Source organism: Saimiri boliviensis, chromosome 1 (genome assembly GCF_048565385.1).
Source record: "Saimiri boliviensis isolate mSaiBol1 chromosome 1, mSaiBol1.pri, whole genome shotgun sequence".
In the NCBI taxonomy this organism is placed as follows: Eukaryota; Metazoa; Chordata; class Mammalia; order Primates; family Cebidae; genus Saimiri; species Saimiri boliviensis.
This window is the reverse complement of record NC_133449.1, coordinates 270,642,843-270,662,084: the sequence shown is the minus strand read 5'-3', so window position 1 is coordinate 270,662,084 and position 19,242 is coordinate 270,642,843. Positions and strand designations below refer to the sequence as shown.

The following is a 19,242-nucleotide window of genomic DNA, read 5'->3' as shown; positions in this document are numbered from 1 at the left end:
AAAAGGGGAGTAAAAAAAGTGAAGAAAAAACAACCCCAAAGAAAATTTTGCTAATTTTCTTAATTGTTTCACTAGCTCACCTTCAAATCATTCATCTAGAGCAGGGGTCAGAGAGCCAAATCCAGCTCACAGTCTGTTTCTAAGAATAAAGTTTTACTGGAACACAGCCATGTTCCTTCATTTCCATTTCATCAATGGCTGCTTTGATGCTACTATGGCAAGGTCAAATCACTGCACATAGGCCACATGGCCCACAAAACTGAAAATAATTAATATCTGTCCCTGCTGGGAAAAAGTTTTTACTTCCTTCACACTTTTCTTAAAACTTCACAGAGAAACAAGATGCATGACAATGGAACCAAAAACACTGAATCAGAGCATAACCCTGGGTCCACACTGGGGTCTGTCTGCTCACCCATCTCACAATGTGACTTTCCTGGAAATACATTTGAAATCCCAATTCCTTCGAAGGGCATGCTCCAAAGTTCTGGGACTGCCTCATCTAAATGGTCACATTAGGACTGTAAGAGTACTTTGAACTCACAGGGTCAGATGGTTAAATCCCACAGTTCTCAATGTGAATGCCCTTGCCAGAAGTCGAACATGAGTAAAAATTACTCCAATTGCTTCTTCAAACTCAGTAAGTTTTTGTAGAACCGGAGAAGTTTCAATAAGTTGTCGGTCAGTATTTGGCTCTTGTAGCTACACGAAAATAGAAATAAATAAAAATCATTTATTCATTTTTGGTTATAACTGTAATGATCAATTCTAGGACGGCATTTTGTCAAATTCCTCCTCCCATGAGCAGAAATTTCTGAAATGCCAATAAAGCATGGAAGCTCCTTTCTCATCTCTTCGAATGGCAAACAAATCTAATATTTAAAGAAGGTTCAAATAATATTTTCCAATCTTCTATCAAATTTCAAGGCCAAGTACTGTACATAGATAGGTCAAAATCCCAAGTAGTATACTAACTCTCCAAGGAGATGCAAGCTGAAGAACAGCTGGTAGAGAATATAAAGATCTAGTAAAACAATGGTTCTCAAACTCTAGCATCCATGTTGCATGCAGTCAGCTGGGCGCTGCCCCCAAAGTTACTGATTTCCTATGTCTGGAGTCAAGACTGGGAATCCACTTTCCTGACACATTCCCAGATGATGTACATGTGGCCCTTTAAAAACTACTGCATTAAAGTAATTTGACTACTGTTTTTCTAGGGACCAACCTATTTTGGCAATGAGCATCATTAAAACAGAGTTCAATGTACTTTGGAGATAATTATACCACTAGACAGGTGGTGCTCCAACAATGAGGCTTTAACAACTGGCAGAGAGCAAATATGAAAAGCGTGATTAAAATGAACAATTTTCAACAACTTTGGGCACTCATATATTAATAAAATATTTTTAAAGTACTCTGAATTAATGTCATTTCTTACTGTAAAGCCTCTCATAAGAGTTCAACCATTAGCGATTATTCTTACATTTATTTTATATACATATATAAAAATATGCATACATGAGGATACATATGCATGTCAACACATATGCATATATCCCAAAGTAAAACACAAATAAAAGCAAAGAATAGTAAGAATTCTTAAGCCATCTGGAGACATAAATGTCACCACCATATGTAGAGCTTTTAAATTCCAAAATCGGGACTGAAAAGCTATCACACTGTACTAATTTTTTAATTTACAGTAAGTTTTATACACTCTGAATTGAGGCTTTCAGTTTCTAAGATCCAGATGAGACTATAATTTAACAATGTTAATTTAGTATTCGTTCCACTATTTTAGTATGCTCAGACTTGATTTCATACTACTAACACTTTCCCTACAATAGCAAGTGTGTGAATATACTGGAGCCAACATTTAACGCTTTGAGTATCACCTTTTGGTGGTAGTGGGGCATCCATACCTACACGGTAGCTCTTCCCTCCTTGTTGAGGAAGGCTGACTCCCAGTGCTCCCCTCCCCCATTCCAGATCCCATCAACACAGTGCATGGGTTCATTCTACTATTTGTTCCAAAGGTTTCCAGGTCTGACACCTCAGCTTAAAGGCATAATGCCACTGAAGAGAATCAGAAGATAAAAGTGGGAAAGGAAAAGAAGGCAAAGGAAAGTAGCATGACTCGCTGGGGTTACAAAGCTCGCTGCAGACAGGGCGGTCATACTTACTTGGAGTGGGTGGAGAGGATAATTGAGCCAGACTTCGCGCAGGTCCTGGAAAACGGAGTGATGCCTTTAATGCTCAAGGGAGCTGTTTAACGCACTCTAGAGTACTAAATAAAATGTCATGATTGGAAATACTGAACTATTTCAGACGCTGACTCCACTTATGGCAAATTCAATAGTGCTGGCAAACTAATTTTTTTTTAAGTGTATTCACCACTCAAACCGCCTGCAGTGACTCTAATTAGCCTATTTAGGGGGGAAGAGAGTCACCTCTAGCCCCAGAAGTCAGACACCTTTTAAAACTAAGTTACACCTTTGCTTAACCTAATACATTGCACTAAGGTGCTCTTTTAATCATATTTTTCTCTTACTATTATCCAGAAATGTGCATCAGCTGTGCCTTTTGTAATTAAAACTCATCTCAAATGTCCTTTATTTTAGGCATGAATTCATTATCATCTGAGATATTTTAAGTTGGAGTGGAAAACATCCCATAGGATTTTATATGAGATCATGCTTTTACAGCGGGTCGCTACAAATGCTTACTTAAACTACTGGAGGGAGTGAATTTTATAGAAACCCCTAGTACATTATTTTATCCACTGAGTTAAATCTAGATGCAGTTATAATGCGAATTTCCTCAGGATTAAAGTGTTTTTCCTTTAGTTTCAGATGCTAGGGAGCCTCTGACTGAATTTATTTGCCGACCTTGATGTTAGATTTTTGAAATAAATAACAAAAACATTCTTTAAGAGGAAAAATATATACATATTTTTGGAGGGGAAGAAGTGTAGGAAAATTTAGTACCACTTGCAACAGAGTGATAAAGTAAAATACCTAATATTACTCGTACAACTTATATCTTAATAAAATATACTCAGGGTTTTTTAAATAATAATTTTTAAAAGCACTTAAATATCAAACTTTCTTTTGGGTCACTTTAAAGAACTTTTCTTAACCAATTCAGAAATCTCTGAAATCTCTGTAGTGCAAATTATATTGATTGCTCTTACCTTCTTAACAATTTTCTCTCAACGCCCTTTTTCTTCCTCCTTTCACCCTAAGTGGACATTTATCAAACTTCAGCCCTTGCCTGACCTATTCATTACCATTGTCACTGGAGAATTCCACCATTTTCAATGCTTTAACTACTACCTCAGTTTGGATTATTCATTTCGGCTGCAGCACTGACCTAAGTTCCCAGCGCATAACTAAATACCACATGGGCACCTATTACCACATACGTTAACAGGACCAAATGATAACTTCTCACCTTTCTCCTTAAACTAGAGCATCTGTTGATACAGAAGATGGCAGGCTTAGGAGACAGGCTGCCTACGTCCAATCCTGATTCCATCTTGGCAAGTCACTTAACCTCTCTCAGCTTCCACGTCCTCAAGCTTAAGACAAAGGTAACTGTAGGACCTACTCAAGCTGTTCTCTGACAACTACCCTGAGCAATGCACTCAAAGTGTTAAACCCAGAGCCGGCCGGTAGAAAATACTACTATTAACAATGACGACAACAACAACAGTGATAAACAGCCATCTCTTCCCATCAACCCAATTTCCAAGGCGCAAAATTCCCAGGGATCTTGATTCACTTTTCTTCTATCTCCTTCATGTTTTATACCCAAACAAGACTGTGATTTCTCCTTTCATTCTGCTGCCACTCATCCTGGTGTGATGGCATAACACGCCATGGCCAGACTAATGCAACTCTGTCCATTTCTTTTAATCGACCCTGCAGACACCAAGCTAAGGTTCTGCTGCACCTTGGTGTCAGACAATATCTACTGAAAAGATCTAGATTGGAACCCCAGTGCTGCCATTTATTAGCTCAAGGACCTTAGGCAAGGTCTCCACCCTTAGTTGGCTCTTCTGGAAAATATTCTGATCAGGTCATCTGCTCATGCAACAGATTTTTATTGAATACCTAGCTCTGTCCTCAAAGGGGCCTAGTGGGAAAGAATGAAGGTACATTGTGGTAAGTCTCATAGTAATGTGTTGAGAAATGTTAAGCTTATGAATATTGATGTTGAGAAATGTTAAGTTTATGAATATTGATGAAGGCTGAGTATATGATAGAATACATTGTTTGCTAGGAAGAACGATGTCAAGGAAAACCTACCACCACGCCCCCCGCCAGTAGGAAACCACTTAGGGCATTCCAAAGTGGGAGGACAATATATAAATACTATATAACTGTTAAAACAGTTATTTAAGCTATCTGACCCAGCTCCTGTGGCGCCCTCATGGAGAATACTTCTTAGGTTGTTTGTGATCAGTGGTAAGCGGGCACCAGCTGCCTACTTGGCATGTTTTGTGTTATGAGAAAATACCAAACACCTGTTTGTTAATAATGATCACCTGTTTAGAGAGCATAAATGCGTGGGTCAAGGTCTACTGTGGGCCTTCAGCCTGGAATGCTGTCAGCCCTTGAGGCTCTCAGCTCAGAAGGCTGCTGCCCCCACCCCTGATAGACCCATTTTGCTGTTCTGAGTGTCTGCTTCTCATTTCCTTCAGCAACACCTGGGTGGGGGTCCCTACAGCCGAGCTGGTACTTGGTAATAATAAGATATATACATATAAGTGCTAGGAAAACTGCCTTGAGGTGTCAGATAAAGCTTTGGAGAAGAGATGACTCTTCAGATGTGTCCTGAGAATATGAAGATTTTGGCAAATCAGTAGAGAGTGAGAATCAAAAACCGGGCACCAGAAACACAAAAATAGTAAGTCTTATGGTACAGAGGCATGAGAAGGTGATTCCTAGTGAATGGAAAAGGTTTAAAAGAAAACAGCTGAAAGTCAGATTCTGAAAATTCTGAAATGCTATGTATGCAGTACATAGAGCTTGGGAAGTTTTAACCAAAGATTTTAAGCAAGAAAGGCCATAACCAAATCTGCGCATTGAAAAGAAGACAACGCTAAATATGGTATGAGTGATGGACAGGGGTGGTGGGGGATGGCAGCCGGGTAAAGAGTTCCAGAGAGAAATGAGAAGGACAAAAATGAAAGCAGTAGGGTCACAATTCAAGAAATAGTAGGGTCAGAATTGATAAAATTTTGTAATTGATCAGATAAGAGGAGAAGAAAGCTTAGGACAAAAATAAATCCTAAGGTTTCTGGTTTAGAAGATAAAAATAAGGGAGGAAAAACATGTTTGGGGTTAAAAGCGATGGATTCAATACTGCACATGTTGAAAAAAACGTATCTGCGGAACGCCTCTGAGAAGGTGCCCAGAGGCAACTTGAAAAGACGCTTTTTCCAATTTCTGGCGCTCCAGAGAAAAGGCTACGAGTCAGAGATCCTGGGACAGATGTGTAAAGAGAAAAGGTGTGGAAAGCAGGGGCATAGGAAAAATTACATTAACACCACTCTTTTTTTTTTTTTTTTTTTGAGACAGAGTCTCTTTCTGTCACCAGGGTGGAGTGCAGTGGCACCATTTTGGCTCACCACAACATCCACCTCCTGGGTTCAAGTGATTCTCCTGCCTCAGCCTCCCGAGTAGCTGGGATTACAGGCATCCGCCACCAGGCCCAGTTAATTTTTGTATTTTTAGTAGAGACAGGGTTTCACAATATTGACCAGGCTGGTCTTGAACTCCTGACCTTGTGATCCGCCTGCCTCGGCCTCCCAAAGTGGTGGGATTACAGGCGTGAGCTACTGCGCCCGGCCAACACCGCTCTATCTCTGTAAGCAGGCCATTGACATGATCAAAATGAAACAATGGATCTGAGTGTACTGGGTCAAACATGAAGGGTTACACAAAGACCAAAATACAAAACCAGCAAAACTGTGGCTCAAAGAGTAAAATTCAGTTCAGGGTGAAAAAGAAAAAAACAGCCCTGCTGTTTACCAGGCTGGGAGGACAGACATAGATAAAGCCAGCAGCGAAGTGAACAGGAAACAATGTCTCCCTCATGGACTTGAAGCTGCTGTAAATGCCATTACGTATGACCCTCTGACTAAGGATTACTGCAGACACTCAATTGCCAAACTGTCCCTGCTTCCTGACAGCACCCAATCCCAGAGTAATCTCTTGCTGCCCCTAAACTGGCCAGAGCCAAGAACCTCCTGAGAATTAGCACCAGCCCAGGCCTCATAAAGGATGCCTCTCTCCACTCCCACAACATGGCCAATCAACCTCAGTTTGTTGCCTACAGGTTTGTCCCTGGCTGTCTTTGGCTGATTAGGCTTTCATGATGCCTTATTCAAAAAAAAAAAAGAAGTACACTGGTTCGCTCACATCTTCCACATGCTACAACTCATAGGTGGAAACCAAAACGGAGATGTCAAATGAGTCAGTGTCTTAAGTTTGTGCACTTCAAAATACTAAAAAGGAAAACTCCTACATTGTGAGCCTCGTACAGTTTCACAAAAGGCACACTACAACAAATTCAGAATCTGAACCACTCTGTTTGTAAGATAATGTTCAGACTCTGCTTTTAATCCATTCATTTATTCACTTCACTCTTCTAACAAATGTGTATGAAACGCTGCACATGCCAGCATTGCACTGGGTACTGGAAACACAAGATAAGCTCGCTAAGTAGACAACTGGGAGAGAAGCAGTTTAAAGAGAAAAGAATCTAAACACACACCGATGCAATTAAGAAAACGAATAGAAAACTGCAGCAAAACAGAACAACAGAACACAGTGGACTGGGGGATGCAGGTAAGACAGGAGAAGGGGCAGGGAAGAGATGGGGGTGGGGGAAGGAGTCTGCAGGGTGCTGGGGGGCACAGAGGGAAGACTGCAGGAAGGAAAGAGAGCAAAGAGCTTGCTGAAATGACCCACAAAAGGTGAAGGCCCGAACAAAGAAAATTTAAGATTTGAGAAAAGGTCGTAAAACACACACCATCTGCTACAGATGCAAATCAACATGCCCATGTGTTCACATGTGCAGGGTAAAAATGAGGGACACAGCACACCTGTAGATAACCTTCCCATAATGAAGAAGTTCACACATGTAAAAATCATCACATATCTCTAGAAAAACAAATACAAAAATCAAATTACCAGATATGAATATTGCCCAGGTTGAATTTTTCAAAACTATTGATCCTTCTTTTAAAAACTACCCAAAGTAATACAGTAATAACGTCTGACAGCCATTTAAGCTGAAGGTTTCACAGCGGCTTAAAACTGGCTTCCTGTGTTCTTTATTGCTCCATGAGGGCTATTTCATTCAATTATAATGACATTTCAATTTGGAATACAGAGTTGCTTCTCCCTTTAAATGTTAAATTGACTTGTTTTGGTGCAGAAAGCATCCAGTGTGCTCTATTATATGCAGGATTAAAAAGGTGTCTCTGGCAATATTAATAGCTAAATGTTTAAGTAGCAACAGAAACTATTTTAGACTCTATCATTTTTTCTTAAACTATAATTTGCTTAAAAAAAAAAAAAAGTCCTTTCATACTCTTTATTCATACCCCTATCAGAAACTCCCTATGAACTTTCTAAAGTAAATACACACTTATCTAGTCTACATAATTTACATAAAAACAAATCATACATGGAAAACCAAAAGGCTATTACTTCAACTAAGCCTGCACGGGGTAGATACCCAATGATTCTAAAATATAAAATCACAATTAACTTCAAGACACTTCAAAATAGCGAAGTCCTAATACATTTGTTTTCATATTTAATTTGTAAGTGGCCATGAGGAAAAACAAGGTTCAGGTGAATGAAAAACTCCTTGTGTAACGGTCCATGGAACTTTCCATCTGCAAGAGTTGCTTAAGCTATTTCGGTCTACTTTAAATGTCCCATCTATGGTAGATTGGCTATTTTGTTTCTCCTATATTCTGTTCAAATTACAAAGACCAGCTGAAATAAAATCTTCTGTAATGATATATAACATAAAAATCAAATGATTCCATATAAATACCGGATCATTAAAGAGCAAGCGTCCAAATAACTGCTTGGCTTCCTCCAGGCTTCCCTCCAAGTAAACAGCTCCTAGACGAACGGAAGAGAAAGCCAAAAGGGAGTCTCCATCAATAGTCAAAGCAAATTACCTATCTCTGTAAAAAGCAAAGAGGCAGGCCAAAAACCACTCACAGAAAACAAATCAGCATGTTCAGAAGCAACCATCTTAAAAGTGACACTTTCCCTCTTTTTGCTATATTTTGTGTTACAAATTAAACTGAAATAATACGAAATTCAATGTCCATTAAAAGCTAAATCTAATATTGTAAGTAAGAGAGGCCAAAGATTAACTATCATGAAGGGTAAAGGTATAAACCCTTACTAAGGGAACAATGCACAAATACTTGACTTTAGTAAAGAAAATGTTCTGTTGTATTTTATGCATTGATAGTTTATGTTTCAGACCAAATATATACAGGTACCTAAGGAAAAAAAAAATAGATAATGAAGGCATCTGCAAACAAAATATCAGGGAAAGCTTTACCTTTAATTTGAAGTAATTAAGCACTGGGCACACACACTGCATGAATCACAACCAGGAAGTACTATCGTACCATTTTAACTGGGTATCGATTAACTCTGAAATGGAGTAGTCATATTTTCTTGAAATCAAATGTTTACACTTGTCTTCCGAAAGGCTACTTTTCCATGTAAAATGTTAAGGCACTTAGTTATCAGGGCTTTTGACAACTACAGACATTTATTATTTCTTGACAGATGTAGTAACAATGATAGTAAGAGTAACAGGGGCAGTAACTGTTGTGGTTGGGAGACCACTTATGCCCTGAGTACCATGCAAAGCATTTCCACATTCTTACCTTCACTTTCATGGGGTACCTCAGTAGGAGGGTGTAAGAAACTACTTAGAGGATTTAGGCTAACATTAGTTGATTTGAGGGGACAGTTTAAGGAAATAGAGCTTTGCTCTGAATTGGATGCTGCCAGAATCGGATATTAAGATCATTATAACAATTCTGTGAGGTAAGTGATACTATCTCCATCTCACAGATGGGGAAACTGAGGATCAAAGAGATTAGGTAACTTGCCAAAGACACAGATCTGATAAATGATAGAACAGGAAATCGAATCTTCATGTCTGGCTGGTTCTGGAGGCAATGGCAACACCAACTGTCAAAAATATTATGTCTACAGAGCAAAGTAATTCCATGTGACAAATTCTTTGAAAATAGACATATTTGTGAAAAACAGACATAGCTGTGAAAAGACTGTAAATAATTATTAAACATTCTCTTGCCACTGTCATCAGCATGAAACTACAATGGGAAGCTTTTATATTCATTTTCAAAGGAAGAGGGCAAAAGTGATAAGAACAAAGCCCTCTGAAAATGTACTTGATCATTTACCTTAAAAAAAAAATCAAATTGTCAATCTACTGTAACATTTCATGCTAAAGCATATATACTTGCAATCACCAGCTGATTAACTCTTCCAATTTTCCTGTACCAACAGCTAATTGTATTCTGGTTACAGTCAAAAAGAAGCCAAAGAAGTAAAGTGCCTTAGCGAGGAGTGAAATGTCAACATCAGTCTTGTTTCAAGTGCATCAATAAGTTACACAGACTGAAACCCTGGGATTTAAAAAATGTGATGTTCTCAAGATGTTTAAAACAGAAATCTTACGAATAGTTTAATCAAAAGCAACACTGGAGTTTCTCAGCAACCTAATTTGTTTGTTTATGTATGTGATCCTGAATCAATCTGGAAAGTAATCCATCTGCATATTAATTCACCTCATTTCAATTCATAAGCATCTACATGACATCAGACACCAATTCAAGCAGTAAGAATGAAAAAAAAAAATAGAGGCATGTTCACTGCTCTGAAGGAACTAAAATAACTATAATATAAGGTGGTAAGTGTGCTAGGAACCTCATATGTGTTGGGAACATGTAATTCTGTCCCAAGTTTCCACACTAAATTTTATGTGCTCTCCAGACTGTTTAGACATGTAAGAAAGTAGACTATGAAGAGAGAAATTACCTATTAATGCTTCAAAACAATTGGCCATTGCATGTCGAAGGTCCGATTCTCTACAAAGGTCAGGCCCATGAGCATACAGCATAAATCGGTCCAGTTCAAGTTTCTGCAACATTCACAATGACAAAACATAAGGAAGAGTTTGCCAAAATCTTAACTACAGTAATTCACCATCTCTTGCAGAGGGTTGGTGTGGAGACAAGATGGGGGTGGGAGAATGGTTACAAATCTATTGGCCTCATATGAGTATATTAAGAGAGAGTTTAGTTTACCATTCATTAGAAGTCCTATACATACGGCTCGGTTTTGACTAACTCAGTTCTTTCCCAAACAGGCTTCGACAAACTCCAATAGTTCAAGTAGGGTTCAGAATTGATCAGATCTGAACTTTCCAATTTCAAGTTCAGACCAAGCACTAGACCAGGCTGGAATAAGACTCTGCTGCTACAAGACCATAAGCCCTTGGGTTCATCCAGTATGCCTAGGGAGAGAATTGCAAACCTAACCCAAAGTTCTGAAAGTCAATTTTACTTCTTTGACTTGAGTCACATGGTACTGACAATGTCAGCACCATACAAAACAAGACTTTTTGTTGTTTTTTGGAGATAGAATCTGGCTCTATCAGTGCAGTGGCATGATCCTGGCTTGCTGTACCCTCCACCTCCCAGGTTCAAGTGATTCTCCTTCCTCAGCCTCCCAAGTAGTCAGGACTACAGGTGTGAGCCAACATGCTATGCTAATTTTTATATTTTTAATAGAGACGGGGTTTCACCTTGTTGGCCCAGCTGATCTCAAACTCCTGACCACAGGTGATCCAGCTGCCTCAGCCTCCCAAAGTGCTAGAATTATAGGTGTGAGCCACTGCACCTGGCCCAAAATAGATTTTTATGTGGTAGAGTGAAGACCTTCAGAAGACTTCAAAATGCCTTATACCTCTAAATCTTTTTTTTTTTTTAATTTTTTGGGGGAGCCTGATATCTTTGCATTTGTGACGTTTCCATACTCATATCTCTGTGGGTTCAGTGAGACCTTCTGAGCAATAAATTGGATTGATCTTAAGGGCTTTGAAAACATCACTTGTAATGAATTGTGTTTCCTTTTCTGATTTGGCCTCAGAAGAGTTTAGAGCCAAATTTGTGGCCCCATTCTAGGGGTAGGGCTGATGAATATGTCAGTGCATACTAACTTTACCTCTGGATTCATTTCGCTATATTACTCATATTTTTCCTTTACTTTGATCTCCGTGGCCGCTTATTTCTTATCCCATGGTATTACAACATACAAATCAATTCTGGCCTTTTAGAACTAGACACAATGTGAAAGAATATTTTTATAAAACTCCTGAGATTGAATAAATGGAAATCATAATTCTTCCCATAAAAAAGAAAGATACACACATGGCATAAACACGCAATAAATCAATTTCCATCACCATGTAATTCAATTCAATAAATACTAAGCAGTAACGTGCCACATAACATGGAACAAATCACAAGGCAATGAACAGTCTAGGACAGTATGAGTTCCACCAGTCTTCAGACAAAAGATATACACTCTGTGTGTATCAGTATGTGTGTTAAATATCCATATTTATTTATATTAGAAAAAGACAAAGACAATAAAAACAAGACATATATGCTGTAGTATTTTGTGCTGTTTGAAATCCGTGATTATAAAATATACTCAAATGAGTTTTGACTACCGCAAATGCAATAGCAGAAACTATCTCTTTTTAAAAATTGATCCCAAAGTGCAAGAGTTTATACTAGAATATGTAAATTTCATCTGTTTCACAACTTCACTGGGAAAATCTAATTGTTTGCTATCTCTGGAGCCCTGCTTGTGAGCAGACTGCAAGCCATATTTTATCTTATAAACATCTACTGTATTCTGGAGTGCTGCAATGTGAATTTCCTGACTTCTTCTAGTCTCTATATCCTTATTTTTCCATGTAGGCACTAGTACAACTTTCAAAAAGGAGAGAGTGGTATGCTACTGTTTATGTGTTAAAATGTTCATTAGCCTGGAAGGTGACCTACAGCTTTCATTAGATTCTCAAAGAGGTCAACAATTTTCCATCAATTCCCTTCCCTCCCAAATGGCTAAGGACTACTTCTAGATAGAAGAAAGTGGGACCACACAGCCTTCTGCTGCAGCCACTGGGTGTTGAGTACTATGGGAGTGGCAAGACTTGGGCTTGGTGCAAGAAGACCACATAGAATATTCCCTGCAGGGACAAACTCTGTCATTAGTCATGGCTTTGCAAAGCACCCAATGGGTTATGTAATAGCTTTTGTTTTCATGCCATGGCAATTCCCCACACTTTGTAAATATCTTCCCTACAAGTGTTTGAAAAATAAAAATAATGCCATTCCATTACATCCTAAACTAAAAACAATAAGGAACGGAGTGACAACCTATTTATTAATATGTACTTCCAGTGGCATTTATGTGAATGATCAGGAAGCACTGTGACAATTAAATCAACCAAACACTTAAGCAGTTTGAAATTTCATTCATTCTGAGCCTGCTAAAAGCCAAGTTAGCTTACCTGGCTACTTACAGATTTTCATTAAGACATCAATATTTACTTTCTCAAATCCTTCCAAAACCAGTTCAAAGCCTACCACCATAGCTACAATGATGATGTTATCAAATAAAATAAAACAATGTGTTCTTGCTAACACATAAGCTAAAATTAATCACATCTTGAATACAATTAATGCCTTGGCAAGATCAAATTAAGAAACCAGTCATAAAGCTAGGATGGGCTTTATCTACTCTTTCTTTCAAAATCAAACTTTTATATCAAAATGAAGAAAATATACAAATTACTTTAGGCAAAACCCACAAAAGCTTTTCCAGTGGATCCTCAGTGTTTAGGGATTTAAGAGCCATCATTTTACCTACTATTAAATAAACCCAGAGGTCTATAAAAATGTAAGGATTTATCACAAGATCATAGGTAGCATCAACAAAGAAAGCCCCTACAAAATTATTAATATCTTTGTATAATTACTATAATCAAGTATTATGTATAGCACTTTATAAACAAAATCATTAAAACTCATAATCTCATTTAATTCTCATAACCAGGCTGTGTGGCAAGGGCTAGTATCATTTCCATTTCACAGATGAGAAAGCAGAGGCTTGGAGAAGAGAACAACAACTTGTCAATTTGTCCAAGGCCACCTGTTTGTAAGAGGAAGAGTGTTGACTGGAACCCTGATGAGTCAGTGCAAGTGTCCATGTTCTTATCAGCTATGATTTATTATAACAACACATCATATGGAGATGGAAACATCCAATCAGATCACATAAGTAAAATGCCTGGCATGAATCTGCATTAAGAAAAGGTTCTGTTAGTCACTGAGCTAAGTCAGTGAGGCTAGGGGGACAGCCTAAACCCTAAATCTTTTTTTCTTTTCTTTTTTTTTTTTGAGACGGAGTTTCGCTCTTGTTACCCAGGCTGGAGAACAATGGTGCAATCTCGGCTCACCGCAACCTCCGCCTCCTGGGTTTAGGCAATTCTCCTGCCTCAGCCTCCAGAGTAGCTGGGATTACAGGCACGCGCCACCATGCCCAGCTAATTTTTTGTATTTTTAGTAGAGACGGGGTTTCACCATGTTGACCAGGATGGTCTCGATCTCTTGACCTTGTGATCCGCCCGCCTCGGTCTCCCAAAGTGCTGGGATTACAGGCCTGAGCCACCGCGCCCGGCCCCTAACCCTAAATCTTAATAGGATTTGTGATTTAGGGGATTCTCAAAGGTGTATAAAGTACCCCTAGTGGATAAAAAATGGTCTGGAATATTCTGTTCAAAGCTATCATTTGGCTTGTTAACGTAAATTAAAAACAAATGTACTACAGAAATATTACACAAAGGGAAAATACAGCGTATTTCTTTTCTTTTGTTTTGTTCCCATATTCCTTTTCCCCGAGTGTTTAACTCTGTTCATGCACACCTGTCAGATTTTTCTTCATCTGTTTTCAAGTTACCTCATTGTGGAGTTCGTTAGCTGCTGGTGAAACTCACAAAGGTAACAGAACTAATAGGCTGGATCCTTAAAACCCAACAAAAAATACTTCCTGGTCTGTAAAATGTTACATCCCTAATAAATCCTAAAGAGTTACTTATTCAAATGCAAAGTTATGCATGGACAGAAGAAGAGCAAGTCAGACGTGACTACAAATGCCTCAGATGTTTTCTATACCTTGGCTAGCATGGCAAGGTGCTGATTCTGAACAATGGCAGTCCGATAGGTTGCTAATCCTCCTTCTTCCAGACTAGGAAACAAATAGTACAAATGGACACTACAAAAAAAAAAAAAAGCACATGAATAAATATGCATCACAACATTTTGTCTGTGGCTCTGAGTCACAGAAACAGGGCTAGCACACAGTATCTGTGCAATGGATACCAGCTGAATCAAACTAAAGGATCTGATTAAAAGTCTTTGAAAGCTAAACGGTAAGAACAGTATAACTGAATGTGCTAAAACCTAGATCATTCACTCATTTACACATTTATTTCTGTTAAAGGATTTCTCTGAAATCTGATGACAACAAAGAGCAGAATAATCAGTCACACACTCTAAGAGCAAACACATTTAATACTAATAATTTGGAGTGAAACAAATGCTTTTCCTTGGGCTGAGTTATGTGTGGCCCCTGGAGAGAGGAGTCCCTTCTCCTTATGTCCATCTCATGAAAAGAAATGACCTAAAGAGAGTAACAACAGCTCAAGGAGTTCTAAGAGAAGCATGTATTGTCTCCCTTTAAAAGAATAATTGTGGCAGTATAGAAAAGCAAAACACACTTCCCTCCCCCTACTTTCTTCATTCTTTCTTTTCTTTTCTTTCTTTTTTTTTTTTTTTTTTTTGAGATGGAGTCTCACTCTGTTGCCAGGCTGGAGTACAATGTCACAATCTCAGCTCACTGCAACCTTCACCTCCCAGGTTAAAGTGATTCTGCTGCCTCGGCCTCCGGGTAGCTGTGACTGCAGGCGTGCAGCACCATGCCTGGCTAATTTTTGTATTTTTGGTAGAGATGGGGTTTTGCCATGTTGGCCAGGCTGGTCTCGAACTCCTGATCTCAGGCGATCCACCTACCTTGTTCTCTCAAAGTACTGGGATTACAAGCGTGAGCCACCATGCCCCAGCTTCCTACCCCTACTTTTCAAATTAATGATCCTAAAATACTCTGGAGAGAAAACACACACACACACACACACACACACACACACACACGCACACACACGCAAATCTGGTCATTAAAATTACTTGTAAGCTTTACTTCCCTTGAGATCAGAAAGAGTAAGAAAGGGATCAAAGACAAATCCTAGAAGATGAAATGACATTTTAAAATATCATCCCTTTCTTTACAAATTGAATATAAGCTCTGAAGCATCTAGACCAAGATAAGCTGATCTCATGCGTCTGTAAGCAACTTTAACATATACTTGACAGGACAGAGACACCAGCCTTTCATCTTGTAATCTCACTCATTACAGCATCAGTGAGTGCAAGTTGTCAGGGCAAGAGCCACAGACATGTGGCTTTTGAGCTCTACAAAAGAGATAAAATATATAGTGTTTCAATGCCTTATTTGGCTAATTACAAAGAAAGCAACGTAATAAGTATGAAGTATGTTACCTATGAAATGCAATTATTGAAGAATTATTAAAAAAAAAAAAAAACAACACCTAATTACCTGGTCAGAAATTCAACAACAGCATCACCCAAGAACTCCAACCGTTCATTGTGATTAATCCTACAATGGGAATTAAAAAGATCACTTAAAATAACATACTAACACCCCACCACCATCACCACCCCGCAAGAAAAGGGCACATGAGGGTTAGCGCCTTTAATAATCAAAGCACCTTCCCTATTCCTCATAAATTAAGAGCACTGACCATTATCTTAGCCGACAGGCATCTGGCACCTGCCTAATGGGAAGGAGGGGTGCATTCCTTCATACTGTGTGTTTCAAGCTTTCTGCCTGGGGGCTTTTTTTCCTCTGGGAACCAGACTTAAAGAATCCAGAGACTTCAAGGTGATATCTCACTAACAATCATTAGTATTTCCATACTGCTACCAGGTAGAAGACAGAAAGAAGGATGCATTCAGTGATTTTCTGACCACTGAAAAATCCGTTTTGATACGATGTCCTAAAAACAGTCCCGCATCGCTCCATATCTAAACTTAATCCAGTATCAGAAGTCCTTCAAAATAAGTCTGATCTGCCTTATCAGACTTATTACCCACTCCTCATTACCCACTCCTAACCTTTCCTATCTACACATTGGGCCCTGCTCCAAAACTACCTGGCACTCTCTGAAAGAGGCATCCGCTAAGACACTCAGTGTGCCTCTTGAGGCCAAGCTCCCTGCCACCCCAGAGCCTTCCACTCTCTCCCACACAATGAGCCACACTGAAAATCTACTAACCCCTTGAGGCCCAGCAAAAATGTTATCTTCTTTATGAAGCCCTGCCCAATGCCCCTCATCGAAATTAATACTTCCCCCTCAGCACATAGATGACAGTTTATTTATACTTTTATTATACGATGAAGTCATATCTCGCAGGCTGTTAGTTTCTCGTGTTCGCAAACAGGACTGAAATGACCAAGAAGGTGGCCCATGGAAAACCTCCTCCTGTGCCTTAGTGAAGCCAATGGAGCACCTTCCCTCAGTGGCAACGTGCTTTTCTCGCTGCTCCTTTGGTTGAGCACAGACATGACATGAAGTGACTGAGGTTTTCAACAGGCCACACTGGCTGCTGTGTAGACACTGTATGCAGGAGAGAGGCACTGAGGGACGCTGCAGCAGGTGCAAGGACTTTCCCACATGGAGGCTTAGGCTAGGGAGGTCACAGTGCGGAGCGGGCAACAGTCAGATTTGGGATGCATGCTGGAGACACAGCTGAAAAGAACTGTTGATAGCTGGAGTTGGGATGTGGAGGCTAAGTGAAAGAAAAGAATGAAGGTCACGGCCTAGGCTTTAGCCTAAGTAGCTCGCGAGGAGTAGTGCCATTACCGTGGAGGGGAGGACCAAAAGGGGAGCAGGTTTGGGGGAAAAGCAAAAGGTGCATTTTGGACATGTTAACTTTGAAATGCCCATCAAATATCCAAATGGAGAGATCCAGCAGAGTGCTGGATAGTAACCTACTGCTCACGGGCTAGGACAAAGCTGCTAATGAATCTTTAGGGTTGGTCAAGGTCCACACAGAATTTTAGGTGACGAATCATATGACACCACTTGAGAGGATGCAGCCAGAGGGAAAAAGGGTCCCAGGAATGAACCCAGGGAGGGCCTGGGTAGAGGGAAGTTGAGAAGTCAAGCAGAAGGGAAGCCAGAAAAGGAGACCTGGCCAGGGAGGGAGGAGGAAAGGAAGCCAGTATGCTCTCCTCGAGCCACGGGGAAGAATGTGTTTCAAGAGAGAAGTGGTCAGCCATGCCCTGTGTTGCTTAGATTCAAGTCAGATGAGAACAGACCACTGAGTCAGTCCTGTGAAGGCACTGAGGCCCCTGATAGGAGATCTGTGAAGTGGTGGAGACAAACCTGATTTTGACCACAGTAGGCTGGAGAAGTAATAAGTTATATGGGATTGTACAGTACCCCTCCCATACCCATGGTTTCATATTCCACAGTTTCCTGGTCAACCACAGTCTAAAAACGTTAAATGGAAAATTTCAGAAACAAACGATTCATAAGTTTTAAACTGCATGCTGTTCTTCATCACATGGTAAATCCTTGTGCTGTCCCACCCTATCCCACCTGGGATAATCCCTTTTTCAAGCACCTCTATGCTGTCACTTAGTAGCCATGTGGGCTACCAGATCAACTGTCGTAGTATCTCAGTGCCTATGTTCAAATCATCCTTATTTTACTTAATAATGGCCCCAAAGCCCGAGAGCCATGATGCTAGCATACTGTTATTTATTTACTTTTTACTTTTATTTTCGGTTCAGGGGTACACGTGCAGTTTTGTTACATAGGTAAATTGCATGTCACAGGGGTCTGGTGTACAGAAAGCAGGCTGTTATAGCTGTTCTATTTTATTATTGCTGTTAACCTCTTACTGTGCCTGATTTATACCTTAAACTGCATTATAGGTATGATTATGTGTAGGAAAAAACATAGTACATACAGGGTTATGTATTACTATCTTTGGTTTCAGGCATTCACTAGAGGCCTTGGAAGGATAAGGGGGACGGCTAAATATGAAAAGAACCCGAATGTCTATTTCAAGGCTGGCTGCTGAAAGAGAAAATATGAATCTGGGGATGTACAAGGAGAGAAAAACCAAAGGGATGCACTGAGGAGAGAAGGGTACATGCAGAGGCCCTGGGTCCTAGGCACAGACAGCAAGAGACGGGCTTGGGCGTGAGCTGGCCTCACTACCCTCAGGGTCTTTCTTAAATCTGACACCAACCCACAAAATTCTCCCCCCAAAACTCAACAGCTGCCTTTCAAGTCTAAACCCATCTGGCTTTCAAGGCCATTCTTTATCCAGTTTCATCATATCCACCCCTTTTACCTACTTTCAACAGCAACTTTCAACTCCATGTTGATCAGCCTGCACAGCTGCACCATGCAGGCACCATTCCCTCTCCCTTCCCTGCCACCTCTCCCAAATCCAACTGATTCCTACAGTCAGCTGGAAGGCCTGCCCTAAGTACTGAAGCTTCCCAGGTGCCAGCTAACTCCCACCATCCCACCCCCATTCCCACAAGACTTCAACACTTATCACTCCATTTACAACAAAATTAGATCAGATCTGTATGATTCTGTTTTATGTGTGCCAGTTTAATTTCCATAAAGTATCCCTATAGTTTCAGTATAGAGTAGAAAATTTAAAATACTTGTAAATTACTCTTAGCTACCAAATCATCTACTTGGAAATTTAAGCACAACTGCTATCATTTCACTTATCGCATTAGTAAGTTTATTCTTCTACCCTACTACTCCTCCACATTTTGGAATTTTACAGGAAATAAAAAGGTAATGGGAAAAATCTGGTAAGTTGTGAACAACGAGGGAGTGATTCTGAACCCTCCTTTCAATTTATGGCCTTTGATTTCTGTGAAAACATCATTCTGGAAAGCAATTACAGGTTAA

General features: G+C 39.8%; 1 protein-coding gene across 8 annotated transcripts in view; it reads right to left on the bottom strand.

The window, feature by feature from the left end:
* DROSHA (drosha ribonuclease III) overlaps nt 1–19,242 on the bottom strand; it is a 135,688-nt gene that overhangs the window by 22,591 nt on the left and 93,855 nt on the right. For all 8 annotated transcript variants that reach the window (XM_039469429.2, XM_074386890.1, XM_074386882.1 and 5 more), the window contains 6 exons: nt 15,831–15,890; nt 14,333–14,432; nt 10,122–10,224; nt 8,080–8,150; nt 2,184–2,228; nt 545–702 (listed from right to left, as the gene is read on the bottom strand). In XM_039469429.2, the coding sequence (XP_039325363.1) occupies nt 545–702; nt 2,184–2,228; nt 8,080–8,150; nt 10,122–10,224; nt 14,333–14,432; nt 15,831–15,890 (537 nt within the window). The remainder of the gene's footprint in view (nt 1–544; nt 703–2,183; nt 2,229–8,079; nt 8,151–10,121; nt 10,225–14,332; nt 14,433–15,830; nt 15,891–19,242) is intronic.